We start from the raw sequence: 15,539 nt of genomic DNA on the forward strand, positions 1-15,539 counted from the left end.
GCAGATACCTCCTGCCCAACCATGGTGAGCTCTTGATATGGTTATCAGTCATGTTGTCCAGTCCCTAGCCTCAACCCTCAGCCGCCTCCCAGATAGAGGTGAGCCTGCCAAGCTGCATGCAGACATTTACCAGTCATTCCTCATACCCTAAAAACAGCATGTCCAAGAGAGGCCAGGATTCCTGGGTCAATCCCCAGCACCACCAAAATGCACCCTATGACTGGGACACATGGGGGCTCGGCCTGGTTGCAGTCACCCTGTGTCTGTACTGATTCTAGAGGCAGGCAAGGGGAATGTGGTCTGCTGTCTAGAAACTTTCAGAAAGGAAGATCCAATGTAACTTCTGGATCCATCTTCCTTAGTACTAGGGACAGAGCCAGGGTCTCACAAGTACCAGGCAGGAGTTCTCTACCAGTTCTCTCTCTAGCCCTGGCCCCAGTTTCTGGACCACACCATTTTATCAGTGCAAAGGATCTCTTTAAAACTGTGACAGAAGATACAGAGCAAGTAGGGATTGGAGGCAGAGGATGCTGGGATGGATGCCTTCAAGTGAGCATGTCAGTGGTATTATTTCTCATTGTTAAATGCCTGTCCCGCGATGGCCACTCAACAAGCCCTTCTCCAGAGCCATGACCATTCTGAACTTTGTGTACGACGATACCAGGGAGTGCTTATGTATAAGTAGAACTATTACAGAACTTGACTGGCTCATCTCCCTGAGCCAAGTCCTATGGGTCACTTAGGACTCTCACCTTACCCAAAACCCCAGATGGAACCTCATAAGTTTCACAGTCATCTGCTTCTGAGCTCCAGGCATTAGCAAAGCTGGTATAGGTCAGTGTCCCAGAGCCACATCAGCCTCCAGGAGGCCATGCTGAAGCACAGGCAGATGGCAGGCTTGCTAGCACTCTCTGTCCCACCTCAGCATGCAGTGGGATGCATGGGTGATATACAGAAGATGCCAGACAGGGCTCAGAGCCTGCCTGGGACCTGAGCTCTAATGGGGCAGGTCCTATTCTAGATGGCTCTGTTGGTCTCACAGGCCTGGAAAGAAGTAGAGGAGGGACTGGCAGCCTCTCAATTCTCCTGCCCACACAGCACACCTGCTGCTCTGAGCCAAGCATCACTTCCCCTCAGGCCACACCATTTTCCACTCCCCACAGAGACACAAGAGCTCCGATTTCTGCCTGTCTCTGCCATGAACAGGTGTCTGCTACCCATGCACATGGGGCTGAGGTGGAATCCTGGGGCCGTCCTGAGCCACCACCCTTGTGACCTATGTAGCTGATTCCTGCTACTCTGTCCCCTTTCCCATGCATCTGTGAGCCCACTCCCCACCCCATATGGTACCTGGCCTGGAATTCTGACAGACAGTCACCATGGTGAACAGAGCAGGGCAAGGAAGGAGGGAAGCATCTCAGTGGTGGTCTTGACTCAGCTTCTTATCCCACAAAGCCTTGAGTGTCCCCACCAAGCCCCTTAGGGAAGTTCTTCTGGCTACTAGAGAAGTCACCAGCTGTAAGGGGCAGTTCCTATTTGTTCCGGTAGAGCTGGGATGGAGCCCTGAGAATTCTGGGTGGGCACACCCTGCTAAGCTGCACACCAGCCACAAATTCATGGCAAGAAACAGCCTTTCTGGGCCAACTACAGTGGTGTAAGAGATAGGGAGAAGCAAGCCCAGACTGGTCAACAAGGAGGGTCCAAGGCCAGCCTGACTACATAGTTTTTCTTTTTGTTTTTTTTTTTCCCCCAGGATAGCCAGGAGATCCTGTCCCAAAAATGAAATTTAAAAAAGGAGAGGAAGCTATCCTTTCTGCATGTGCAACCAGTCAGGTGTGGGACTGGTACCACCAGGAGACCAAGATGCTAATAGCACACATGTGCTCACATCCCTCATGCAAGCTAAGGGACAGGATGCCCTGGTCACCCTGAGAGACAAACACAGGACTCTCCAGCACCCCACAAAGGCCAAGCTGAGCTGACTGGCCCTGTCACAAATCACAGTTGGGCCTCCTCTACTACATTTTGTGACTCAAAGAGCAAGCACCTTCAGGCTCTCAGAGACATATCTGGTCCCAGATGGTAATAAGATGAGCTAAGACTAAGGGACAGCACCTGGGCACAGAACAGGGCCAGAGCCCACAGCAGGTAACACAGTAAGGTTGAGTGGACACTATTGCCTTGGCCAGCAGAAGACAAGTCCTTGCCCCATGGGGAAGTCCAGGGCACAGCTCCCATCTCACCAGATTAAAAGGCATGCTGTCAGGCCACTGTCCCCAGCCAATTCAAAGGCCAAGGCTAGGTCTCTCAGGCCCCACTCAGAAAGTCTGCTCTAACACAGTAACATTTAGGTCCACCCTGAAGTTCTCAAGTGAATCAAGGCCAACAGGGTCACCCGCCTGAAGACTAATTCCTACAAGATACACAGAACTCAGACCCTATGACAGAGCTTCCAGAAGAAACTTATATGACCTCAGACCAGAGGCATACTCCAGGGTTCACAGGCACACCATTTCAGTCTGTGGGATGGCGCCCTAGGTCCTTGGTTGACATATGCTGCTCTCCCCCTCAGCTAGGCTGGCTAAACGCCTCTGGAGGTGTACAGCACCTGCCAGGGCAGCCTTGGATCCCTATCTGGCCCCAGGGGCCACTTTTTAGCCTGTTCCTTGTAGGAGCTCCACCCCTGAAGAGAACCTGCCCTCTAGGAGGCCCCAAATCCATGTCTACCTTTTAAAGCACAAATGCTGAGATATAAAGCGGGGCTACTCCTGGCCAGTGTGGCTTCCTTTACCTTAATTTGGACTCAAGCTGAGTTGTATCCACTTTGACCACACGGAGTCATACAGGTAGCAGAAAATGGCAAGAATGGATGATCTGAGTGCACTGCTAAATCCATGGGCAGGTCCACAAAGCCAAAGAGAGAATAGAATCCTGGAGCCCACACCCTCCCAGGGCGGCACCCTTGAGTCCTGAGGAAGCAGCACTGCTGCAGGCATGCTTCCCACCCAAGACAAGGCTGTGTAGAGCTAGGACAGACTGTTCCAAACTACGAGAACATCCCACCTCAGTGACCACCAAACTGTTGAAGCTGTGGGCCACCAATCCGGCACCTGTGGCTCTAGGGACCTCTTTTCTCACTTAGCCCAGAAGGGCAGGGGGACTCAGCTGCCACTAACGGGAGGGCTCTCTATTTACAGGCAGCTTACATATATCCAAAGGCATTCACACAGCATGGCCACAGAGTCCCCTGCTTCCCTACAGCTCCATCACAGTTACACAATGCCACCCTCTGCCAGTTCACCTCTAAGCCTTGCCTAAGGCCCTCCTGTCCAGGGCAGTGGCAGTACCTGCAATCCCAGTCACATCCTGGCCATGCTCTTACCCAACACAGAGGCTGGTGCCCCCAAAGGTCATCCTGCCACCTCCTCGGTGTTTGAGTGGGCACCATGAGCAGCTGTCAGGCCTTCCTCCACCAGTCCTCCATGCAGGAGGAAAAAAAGGCACTGTAGGGCAGAGGAACACCTGAGGGTGCAGAGGTGGAGCCAGTCCCAGCCACAAGCATAGTGAGGGCCTCAGGGTGCCCATCGACCTCACCTGTGACCACTGGCCAGTGGTCATCATGGGTGTAGGTGCTGCCCAGGGAGCTACACCAAAAGAGAGCCACAGTGGCTGCGGAACTCTGTAAAAGTTCATAACTACTGTCTCACTTTACAACAGCTGTTCCCAGCGGTGTGGAGCACTTACAGACGCAAGGGTTTGCTTTGCTCATTTCTCCCCTAGTAGACAGCTGGGTAAAGAGGGTAAGTATGACAAATGTCATAATCACACCCCACAGTTCTGCTCTCAGAGTCTCGCCATTTTAACCAAGGACAGGTCTCCACACACCCACAAAGGGACTGTACAAGAGGCTGAACCACAGCAGGTATGGTATGGCCCACATTGGACAGTGAGGCTGGACTGGATGATAGGTCCCTGTGAAGACAGACCAGGAAGTGATAGGCACTGCAGAACAGTAACACATCAGAGTCCAAGTTGGTACCCAAAGCCACTAATCCAGTATGGGCACACGGTGGCACCTGCTTTCTAGCATTCTGACTTTCGTTACTTCACACTGATGGCCTATGTGCTGAGCATGTGATAGTGGAGACTACCACAGGACCCCAAAAACCCATCACATCATAACAAGGGCAACCCAGTCCCACTTGCCTGCCTCCTCCCGCTCGTCCTTATCCTGACAGCATCTACAGTCAAGCCCTACTGCTCCATCTCCATCAATGGGTCCTGAGAGCAGTACTCAGTAGCCAGCCAGTAGACCAAGGGTTTCTCCCACAAGCCTGCATGCAAGTGAAAATGGAAGTCACCATTCAGTCCTCTAAGGAAACAGGGAACGGAAAGAGTTAAGAGCTAGGAAAACAGCCTGTCTTATCTCAGGGACTGCATGACAGTGCCAGCACACTCTACCTGGATTGTCGGGGCTCTAACAGCAGGGCTTTTCACACAAAGTGGGGGTTCTCCAACATTGAGCCAACAGCCTTCTACCTCTAAACTTCAGAGTCAAATCCCCACCCAGTCAGCATCCACAGCCACACATGCAGTGGGATACGGGACTCCAGGACAAGTTTCTTCCCCTACTAACTTCTCCCACAGCCACATTCCGGCTCTGGGCAACGCAGCCACCAAGTTGCCAAAAGAAAACACCAACACATCCAGCACAGGGTACTCAGGTTATGGTGGCTAACTGAGGAGACAGGCAGATCAGCAGCCTGCCCACGAGTATCTGCCCAGCAACAGGGCCCCACATTTGTCTGCACTCCAAAGTACTGGGGCACAAACATGACAGATGCAGGACAAGTATACTATGCCATCTATCCAACACAGGAAGGGCCTGGGACATTTACATCCACAGAGACCACAGGACTATTGGTGGCTAAAGAGAGGCTGGGGTGCAGAGACTCAGGCTGCTGAGGTATTACTTGGTGTTAATGATGGTGGCAGCTTCCAGGGACATGTGCAGGCTCCATGACCCTGGTTCAGTAAAACTGGGAGAGACCACCATTGCTCAACAGGAGATGCTTGAGGGTCAAGCCCCCTAGAATCTCCTGACCAAAGGCTGTGTGACCCATTCACCTGGAAGGATGAAGAAGGAAAAGCAATGTTTCTGATGGCTGAGGACACTGGGTGTGCAAGGGAGGGTTTTCTCTACTTTCCAGTTCTGTTCACTTTCTGCCCACAGATGCAGGTCCTCCTAATAGAAGACTGAAGGCACTCCCTCCCTCCCTCCCTCCCTCCCTTGTGATGAGAGGCCACAGGTGGGTGGGTGGCAGCTCATGGCTCAATCTATGATTTCAACTGGAGGAGCAGGGCACACCCATGTGAGCATACACAAAGCACAAGTCTGCTCGGCACATCAGCTAGAGCTAAAAGACCTTGAGATGAAGCAGCCCACTTTCCACTCCTGGTCTCCCCAGCTGCGCCATCATGGCCTGCGGTACAGTGCCTCTCTTCAGGTCCACGAGGCCAGAGGAATAAAGAAAGGAAGGTCTACCAGTGGGGAAACTAACAGAAGGACTGGCCTTTCAGGGCCACTCACTCCTCCAGGTAACCTGCCCTCTTCCCACTTCTTACACGAAAGGTAAACAGCTAGAAACAACATGCAGGCACACCTGATCCTGTACAGCAGCAGGGGCTGAGTCAGCCCTCTCTTTCTATTAGGGCTGAAAATGAGCCCAAGTGGGTGGTCTACCCACAGGCATGACTCAACCAGCCAGCTTGGAACTCTGGTCTGAGATCACCGCTGAAGACTGGTGGTGGCTCCCCAGTCCTCAGTACAGACGGACTACAAGAGCACCTGTGGCTCCAGCTTGCAGCTCCCCCGAGAATACAGGAAAACAAAGCCGAGAGAGCCCAACACCAAGCCACAGAGGGAGAACCATTTGACTGGGAGCTAGGGGTGGCTTGTCCCCATCCCAAGCTGAAATGCCTACACCAGCAGCCTGTCATTCAAAACAAAAGTCCCTCTCCAGGGCACAATCACCCATGTGATATCCATTTTAGTTTCCTCTAAGGAACAAAACTCAAACCCAACTTTTCCAAGCAGAGCCTAGGAGTTACATAACACCGGTTTCAGCAACAGGCAACCCAGAAGGAAAAGCAAACCAGCAGCTACCCCTCTAGCCACCTCAACCAGCCACCAAGTGGGCTGTTTCCACCTGAGGCGCCAAAACCCTGGCTCTGCTCCAGGTAACCCCTCCACCAAACTTGAATGTGAACCCTGGTGTGGAGAGGTGGTGGATGGAAGTGGCAAGAGGGTAGATGGGGTGGCTGGGCTAGCCAAATAGGTGACCCTGGAGGATAATGTGGGTCCAGAGGATAGAGACTGTGGACAGGTCACCTAGGGCCAGAGAGAGACCTAGTGTAGGTCAACTTAGATACACCTAGAAGGGGAGTAAGGGTAACTCTGGCTTAAGCCTTGAGCCAGAGCAGATCCTGTGCTACAGGAGAAACACTAATGCAGGTCATTGTCCAGCCGAGCTCGGTGGAGGAAAACTGGACAGGTGGCAGAGACTAGGTGCAGGTGGCAAGTAGCTAGGACAAGAGGCAGGGAATCAGAGGAGATGGTAGGTAGTTGGGCCAGAGCAGCAAGGACTAGGGCAGGTAACAGGCACCTGAGGCAGGTGAAAATGCCTGGCAAGTAGACCTGGGAGAGGTAGTTGGGATAGGTAGCTGAGGGTGGAAGCAGAGATCTGGGAAAGGGGCAAGTAAACGAGAACCAGGGTAAGGTAGCAGGGATCTATCTAGTACAGGTAACAAGGACCCAAGGCAGGTGGCGGGTATCTGGGTAGTTAAACAGGAATCTAGAGTGGCTAACTAGAGCTGGTCAATAGGGACTTTAAGGAGCCAGAGTAGGAAGCATGCACCCAGGTTTGTTAACTGGACCTGGAGTCGGTAGCTCGGATCAGCGCCGTCTAACTCGGACCTGGCGCAGGTTCATAGGGGCCCAGGGCTGGTTAACTAGGACCTGGCGCCACAGCTCCCGCGCCCGCCCGGCTTCCGGCGCCACCATGCGCCGCTCAACTCACTTGCGCGTCGAGCTGGCCGGCCGCGCCGCCTGCGCTCGCTCCGCCCGGGCCTCCCGCGCCACCGGGGCCGCCGGGGGGCGTCTGCGTCTGGCTGGGGAGGGTGAAGTCGGTGAACTCGAACTCGGAGCCCTGGGTGTCTGCGCCGAGCAGCTCGGCCTCCTCAGTGTCCAAAAAGGTGAGTGTCTGCGAGCTGGGGCCGTACGCCTCCACGCTCATCCTGCCGCCCGGGCCGCGCCTTCCGCCGGCGCCTCACCGCACTCGAGCCCGAGGCTTCGCCTAGGCCTAGGCCGTAACCCGGAGCAGCCGCTGCCGCCGCTCAGAGAACCCGGCGGGCTCTGAGCCGGCCTCCGAAAGCAGAGCCGGGACGCCGGCTGTGAGCTCTGAGTTGCCGCCTCCGCCGCCGCGCCCCTCCGCAACGCTGCTCGCCTCAAAGCCGACCGCCGCTCTCAGCCCTCTGGACAGGAACCGCCGCCACCGCTGCGGTGCGCGTGCGCGAGCCCGACGCCGGCACAGGTGCGCGTGCGCGAGCCCGACGCCGGCGCAGGCGCGCGCGCTCCTCCCGGAAAGCAGCCAACCGCACCGGGGCACTAAGAGCTGAGCGGGAGGGCGGAACTCGCCGTGCGCCTGCGCAAAGAGGCGGGACTTCAACCGCCTGAAGGATCTGAGCTCGCGAAACTGGCCCCGCCCCAACCGCTGCCTAGTGATGCGCATGCGTCGCTTTGATGGCCTCACCTCCAGGCTTCAGGACTGTATGTTCTTTAGGTGCTGACTGAGGCTCTCTCCAGAAGGTCTTGAGTGTGGAGGCTGTGGCATGGGGACCAAGCACCTGCACTCCTTGAGTCCTAGTTACCCGTGTCTGTCACTTGACTCGTAGCCATCTTTAGTATTCATCGATTGAATAAATGAGTAAGGAGCGGGGACTCTGCCAAATGGTTGTCACTGATACCCTCGGCACTCCTTGGCTGAGAAGATAACCGCTTCTTTTGTCTTAAGATCAGGTCCCGTTGGCCCGGGCTAGCCTGGGAATCGCTGAGAAGGGTCAGATCCTCTAGAACTAGTTACAAGGTTGTGAGCCCTCCTTGTAAGCGCAGGGAAGCTCAACTCTGCCTCTGAGCCATCTCTCCGGCCTGTTTTGGTTTTGATAGAGGATCTCTCTATCAAAAACCCAAGCTGGTTTGGAATCCTCCTGCCTCAAAGCCCCTGGTGGTGGAATGACAGGTGTACACGTAAGTTGGTCACAGAACCCAGGGCTTTTGTATGCTAATCAAAGGCCAACTGATGAGCATCCACAGCCAGCAGGGAGACTTAAAAGGAACACAGGTCTCCCAGTGCTTCCTTCACACTGTCAGAGGAGGAATTGTAAGTGTTGCAGCTCTGAAGGGACAGGCTTCCCCCACATAAGTGTATCCTCCTTTTGGGCAGGGGGAGATTTCCCCCAGAGAAAGTGTTTCTCCTGTTCTCCATAAGTTATCCTGGCAATTGGGAGCCAAGGAATACAATGAAGTCCCAGCAAACAACATAGTTCACAGGGATTTATTGGGAGGGAAAGACCCAGAAGGATGGCTGCATCTGCTTAGGTGGATCTTCCAGTAAGTACAGGGCTGGGTGTGGTGTCACACTCCTTAAAATCCAAGCACTCAGGAGTCAGAGGCAGGAGGATCTCTGTAACTATGTGGCCAGCCTGGTCTACAGACTGAGGTTCAGAACACTCATCATTACATAATCTCAAAACACACACACACACACACACACACTGAGGGCTGGAGAGATTTCTCAGTGGTTAAGAGCACTGACTGCTCTTCCAGAGGTCCTGAGTTCAATTCCCAGCAACCACATGGTGGCTCACAACCACCTGTAATGGGATCTGATGCCCTCTTCTGGTGTCTGAAGACAGCTATGGTGTACTCATATACATAAAATATAAATAAATCTTTATTTTTAAAAAAGTTCTCTGATGCTGTTATTTTTCAATTTGCATTACATTTATTTAGTTGTGTGTGGGATCACAAGACAACCTGCAGGAATTGTTGGTTCTTTCCCATTAATGGAACTCAGGTTTGGTGGGAAGCCCCTTCACCCACTTGAGCCATCTCACCAACCCCTTGACAGTTATTTACATCCAAGGTCAGTCAACAGGATATGAGATTAAACCATGTGAGTCTAGACTTCAGCTGTCTTTTTGGAGGAGGATCTCTGAGAGTTCCAGGCCAGTCTGGTCTAAAAAGTGAGAACCAGGAGAGCCAGGGCTGTTAAAAAGAGAAACATTGTCTCAAAAATTAAAATCTTTAAACAGGACAAGGAATTGGCTCAAGACCTCTTCTCCGGCAGAAGCCCTCCACTGTCTCCTGTGGCAAGTGGTGTCAGAAATACCAGCCTGCTCTTCCTCCCGGTGAAAGGGGTGGAAAGAACTTAAGATCAGCTCAGCCTGGTAACATAGATCTGGTTTGCTTTATTCTCTAGGAATGCAGGTGGTACTACCACAGATGCAATGGGAATCAGGACAACATGAACTCTTCTCCCCTCCACAATGTGGGTCCTCAGGGTCAGACACAGGCCCTCAGCCTTTGCAGCAAGCCCTTTATGCACAGAGTCATCTGGCTAGCCCTCAGGATTTTGATTTCATGTCAGTGGGCATATAGAAGCCAGAAGTGGGTGCCAAGAGTCTTCCTCAGCCACTCTGCCTTGTGTTTGAGAGAGCCTCAGTGGAGGCCAGCAGCCTCCCATCTCAGGAACCTCGGAGTTTTTTATTACATGTGAGTTTCACTAGGGCCCAGAATCTCTGCGTTAAAGGAAGATTGTTTTGTACAGAGCCATTTGTGAAACGACACACTAGAATATATTTAATACAAAATTCAGGGTCTGGAGGGTTGGCTCAAGAGCACTGGTTGCTCTTCCAGAAAACCTGGGTTCAGATTCCAGCACCCTCATGGCAACCCACAACTGTCTGTACCTCTAGTTCTAGAGGATCTGACACACTTAACCTCCACAGGCACATATATGCACATACCCACACAGTCGTACTTACATTAATTTATGTGTACTGTGTTTGTCTACTTGTATGTCTGTGTACCATGTATGTGTAGGCAGTGCCTTTGGAAGCCGGAGAAAGCACATGATTCCCCAAGAACTGAAGTTACAGGTGGTTGTGAGCTGCCCGGTGGGTGCTAGGAATTGAACCTGTGTCCTCTGCAAGAGCAGATCATGCTCTTACTCACTGAGCCGTCTCTCCAGCCTCAATACACATAAAAGACTAAAATATCTTAAAGGAATTATTTATGTATATGAGTAAACTGTAACTGTCTTCAGACACACCAGAAGAGGGCATCAGATCCCATTACAGATGGTTGTGAGCCACCATGTGGTTGTTGGGAATTGAACTCAGGACCTCTGGAAGAGCAGCCAGTGCTCTTAACTGCTGATCCATCTCTCAAGCCCTAAAATATATTTAAAAAAACCAAAACAAACAAGGGGGCTGTTGACATGGCTCAGTGAACCTTAGTTCAAATTTCTAGCTAGACCCTATGTAAAAGTTGTGCATAGGGACACATGCCTGTAAACCCAGCTCTCCTTTAGGAAAATAGAAGGCAGGGTCCCCAGAAGCTTGGGGGCAGCCAGCCTGCAATAATATTCAATGCAAGTGAGATCATGCCTCACACAAGCGGGAGGATGCGGAGACACACCTAGCACTGTCTGATGTCACAGTGCCTGTGGTACACAGGCTTGTGCCCATACAGAGCATGTCTGAGACTTCTCAAAAGTGTCCCAGTAATGTGTACTTTGAGTTAAGAACTGAAGTCATTCTGCTTCCTCCTCCTCTTCTTCCTCTTCTTCTTCTCTACATATCAAATAAGGGACTTTGTTAGGAAGAAGAAATGGCCAGACCTGTAATTATATACTGACTCATGATCTGTGACCTTCAGCCCTGGTTTTCATGGAGCATCAGCTCTGGGAAGATGAACCCACTTGATGGGTCTCAGAGTTTAAGACGGGAAAGATCTATAATAAAGTGACCCAAGAGCTGGGGCTCGGCTATTGCACAGTGCTGGTAACTGAACAGGACACCTGCTCAGGGTCCAGTGTTCTACCCCAACTTCTCACACCTGAACCCAGTCCTACCCCAGCACTCAGGCCTGTAGATACTATGGTTCTTCTGCCTTCCACCTTTTCAATCCCCTAAAGACTAGATGAGAGAAAAAAGAACAGAGAGGAAAGAAAGAGAGATCTTTAAAGTCAGGGATTGGAAAGGAGGCCACATTAGGGTTAGAAAATTTCCTGTTGGTTAGGGGCATTGAGTTCCTTGGGGCAGGTCTGATCTTCACCATCAGGACATCTAATTTCTTCCTGTTGTGTTTCTTCTTTGTGCATGTCTACTTAACAAACCACAACCAATCACTATCCAGCACCCCACCCCCTCAGGGCTCTCACATTTATACACCCTCTGAAAAGTTCCCAAAATTCCAAAGCCACACAATCACAGAAAGTATTTGCAGCTGGCAAAATCCCACCCCTGCTAGAGCACGAGGTAAATCATAGTCAACTGCTGTGGACAGTCTGAAGCAGCCCAGAATCCCACAGCTGGGGTTAAAATGAAAACACATTCTTATAATATTCCTGTCTTTTTCAAAGAAACCAAAGTGGTAAAATTTGTCACTACCCCAGGCTGTGTTACGTACATAAGCAAAGGCTGTCTCAGAAGAAATCACCATAGGAGGCCAGAGGTTACAAGAACAGGATGCTCTCCCAGAGGACCTGGGTTTGGTTCCCAGCACCCATGTGACAGTAGTAACTCCATCCCAAGGGATCTGATGCTTTCTTCTGATCCCCATGGTTTCCTGGCATGGGCGCCAGGTACAAATGTGATGTACAAATGTACCCACAGGAAAACATTTGTACACATGAGATCAAAATCAATCTAACAGATTTTTACAAACCAAAACAGAAGGCCAAAACCTTTAATCCTAGCCCTCTGGAGATGGGCAGGTGACTAACAACTCCAGGCCTGTTTGGTCTGCATAATGAAACATTCTGAAAAGCAAACAAGCAAATCAAATAAATGAGTCAGGAGTTTGAGAGACCATGTCTTAGTCAGGGTTTCTACTGCTGCGATGAAACACCATGACTAAAAAGTAAGTGGGGAGGAGAGGGTTTATTTGGCTTACAATTCCACAGCACTGTTCATCTCTGAAGGAAGTCAGGACAGGAACTCAAGCAGGGCAGGAACCTGGAGGCAGGAGTTGATGCAAACGTCATGAAGAGATAGATGCTGCTTACTGGCTGGCTTCCCAGTGGCATACCCAGCCTGCTTTCTTACAGAACCCAGGTCTACCAGCCCAGGGATGACACCACCCACAATGGGCTGGGCCCTCCCCACTGATCATTAACTGAGAAAATGCCTTACAGCTGGATCTCATGGAGGCATTTCCTCAACTGAGGCTCCTTCGTCTCTGATGACTGTAGCTTGTGTCAGGTTGACACACAACCAACCAGTACAGATGCCTCAGTGACTAAGAGGGCTTGTTACTCTTGCAGAAGACAGTTCCGTTCCCAGCATTCACAGCAGGCAACTCAAGTTCCTGAGTCTACAGATTGAGGGGATCTAATGGACTCCAATGCTACCTGAACCCAGGTATACACACACCCTCACACACATTTCACACCCTCACACATACACATGCTCATGCACACACACTCCCACACGTTCACAATACAGACAATCACATACATAATTCAGAATCTAAAATAGATTTATCCAGGCCCAATGCCAGGAGAATTGAGAGTTCAGGATCATCCTAAACTATTATTAAGTTTGAGTTAAGATCAGCTCTCAGAGAAGGACAACTCAACCCAGCCATGGTGGCACATGCCTTTAATCTCAGCACTGGGAATGTTGGGGCAGGAGGATTATGAATTCAAGGCCAGCCTGGTCTACACAGTGAGCTCCATGCCAGCCAGGGCTGCCTATCTTAAAACTACAGAACCAAATAAAGAATAATCGAATACACAGCCTTCACAGCTGCTATGCTACCTCAGCCAGCCATCACAGGCAGCTCGGATGGCTCTGGGGAGGCCTGTGATTTACACAGAGGAAAGAGGACTTGGCCTGTTTTCTAGAAGGTTCTGCACCATATGCAGCCCCCCACCCCACAGCAGACAGCTGTGGAGCCCTGCTCTGGGACATCCCTGGAGGATACCTTTGAAGGCTGATCCTCTTGACTGGCCGGAACCTCTACCCGCACACCTGGTGCTCACTCTAGAGGGACCACAAGCTGGGCCTGTAATTGCACACTGATTCACAGGCTGTGCCGGTGGCTTCGGATGGGAGACCAGGAAATTGGAAGGAACAGAACTGGAGAACTGGTGAAGGAAATGGGGCTGGGGATAGACTGTGTAGATGGCCCATCCCACGCAGATATACACTGATGGAGAACCTCGGCACATCTTAAATCACACTTGTTTTTATTATTGGAATGAGGAGCCCTTGCCTCGGTGCACATGAAGAGGTCAGAGAACCACGTGTAGGAGTCAGTTCTCTCCTTCCATCCTGTGGCCCCCAGGTTGTCAGGCTTGGTAGCAAGCTCCTTCCCCTGCTGAGACATCTCGCTGGCCCAGCACAAAATACAGTGGAGAGTATGCCCCATTCCCTAGGCAGGCAGCTTTCTTCTTGGCCTCGCCTGTCCTTGTTCAGGGTGCCCATGGGTGTCCGTGGTGAAGGACAGAAGCTAGGCATGCTCCCAGCAACCCGGATGTTCGCTCACAAGGGTGACCTAGGCTATGAAAGTGGCTGAAGGCCAGACCAGTGTCGGGTGTCCTGCTTATCACTCCCCTTCAGCCTCTGCCGTGGCATTTCTCACGGAGCGGAGAGCTGGGCTGGCAGCCAGCGCCGGTGGTTCCTCCTGCCCCTCCTTCCTGAAGCATTAAGGTTACAGGCAGTTATGACCCTGCCCAACTCTTAACTATTTATTTCTATGTGTAGAACCAGGTTTAGCCGGGCAGTGGTGGCACATGCCTTTAATCCCAGCACTTGGGAGGCAGAGGCAGGGGCATCTCTGTGAGGTCCAGACAAGCCTGGTCTACAGAGCGAGTTCCAAGACAGCCAGGGCTACAAAGAGAAACCAAACAAAACAACAAAAATAAAAACAAAAACCAGAGTCTCACTGTGTAGCTAGAATTCACTGTGTAGACCCGGTCAGCCTCAAACCTCAAACTCACAGATATCCACCTGCCTCTGCCTCACAAGTGGTAGAATTAAAGGCATGCACAACCACGCCCTACCTGGCTTTTTAACTTATTTTAAGTCGGGCTGGAGCACTGGCTCAGCGGTTAAGAGCTCCTGAGTTCACAACCATGGGATCTGATGCCCCTTCTGTAGTGATGACACCAGACAATGGTGGCATGGGGGTGGACACAGGCTGCAAGTTGGTGTGTTTTGTATAGTTACATGTGTCATATGTGTGAGTGTGCACATGTGTACAGGAGTTTATGATCACGTGAGTATGCTTGTGAGTGCATGTGTGCACATGCATGTGAGTGCTTGATGTGTGCTTGTTCCTGCATGTGCTCATGAATGCATGCTCGTGAAGGCCAGGACCAAACTTCAGGGATTACTCCTGTTCCTTAAAGATTTTATTTTTACGTAGCCTGCGGTTTGTGCACATGACTGCAGTGCCCTCAGAGTCCAGAAGAGGGCGTCAGATCCTCAGGGCTGGAGTCATCCACAGTAGGGAACTACCCAGCATGGGTGCAGGGAATGTCTTCAACTGTTCCCCCGTCTCTCTGAGAGATGAGAGAAAGGAAAGGAGGCCACAGCAGCTAAGCTCTGATTCTGGGTGGAGCTCTCCTGACGGCCATGCTCCCTCTGCTGGCGCTGTGATCTGAAATGGCTTGGTGTCTGTCTGTGCCTTTCTTGCGAATAGGCTTCAGGTGGCCCCGCCACCCCACCACCCTACAAAGTGCACAGAGTAGCAGGTAGGCGTGTCTGTCCGTTTAAAACGGTTCATTCACTATTCAAATAAAAGCAGGAAGGCATTACTGATCTCACCGAGGCTCTGCCTTTCTGTTTCCTCCTTTTTTAAATTAATTTTAAAGATTTATTTATTTTAATTTTAAGTGTTTGTACATTTGGCCTGTACGTGTGTCTGTGCACCGTGAATATGCAATGCCAACAGAAGCCAGAAAAGGGATCTGGAGTTACAGAGGGTTGTGAGCCACCATTCACATACTGGGAACCAAAACACAGGTCCAAGAACAGCCAGTGCTCCTAACCCGAGTCATCTCTCCAGCTCCGCTTCGTTTTGTTTTGTTTTCTGTCCCTGAATCTCTGTCTCTGCTGTGTTCTGGGTAGACTGAAGTCCTGTCTGGTCATTCTGTGATCTAACCCACCTCACATGCCCATCCCAGCCCTGCTCTTCCCGGCTGTTCTGGAAGTTCTAGGCATTCTCCTTCCCCAGTGTCCTGCTCTGG

At 51.5% G+C, this 15,539-nt stretch overlaps 1 protein-coding gene across 2 annotated transcripts in view; it reads right to left on the reverse strand.

Annotated features, from left to right (window-relative positions):
* The window catches only part of UPF1 (UPF1 RNA helicase and ATPase), a 20,137-nt gene extending 12,593 nt beyond the window's left edge, over positions 1–7,544 (reverse strand). For both annotated transcript variants that reach the window (XM_080928892.1, XM_080928891.1), the window contains exon 1: positions 7,080–7,544. In XM_080928892.1, the coding sequence (XP_080785018.1) occupies positions 7,080–7,295 (216 nt within the window). In that variant the 5' untranslated portion in view covers positions 7,296–7,544. The remainder of the gene's footprint in view (positions 1–7,079) is intronic.
* Between the last annotated feature and the right edge of the window lie 7,995 nt (positions 7,545–15,539).

The sequence above is a fragment of the Micromys minutus genome (assembly GCF_963924665.1).
Source record: "Micromys minutus genome assembly, chromosome: 14".
NCBI classification, from domain to species: Eukaryota; Metazoa; Chordata; class Mammalia; order Rodentia; family Muridae; genus Micromys; species Micromys minutus.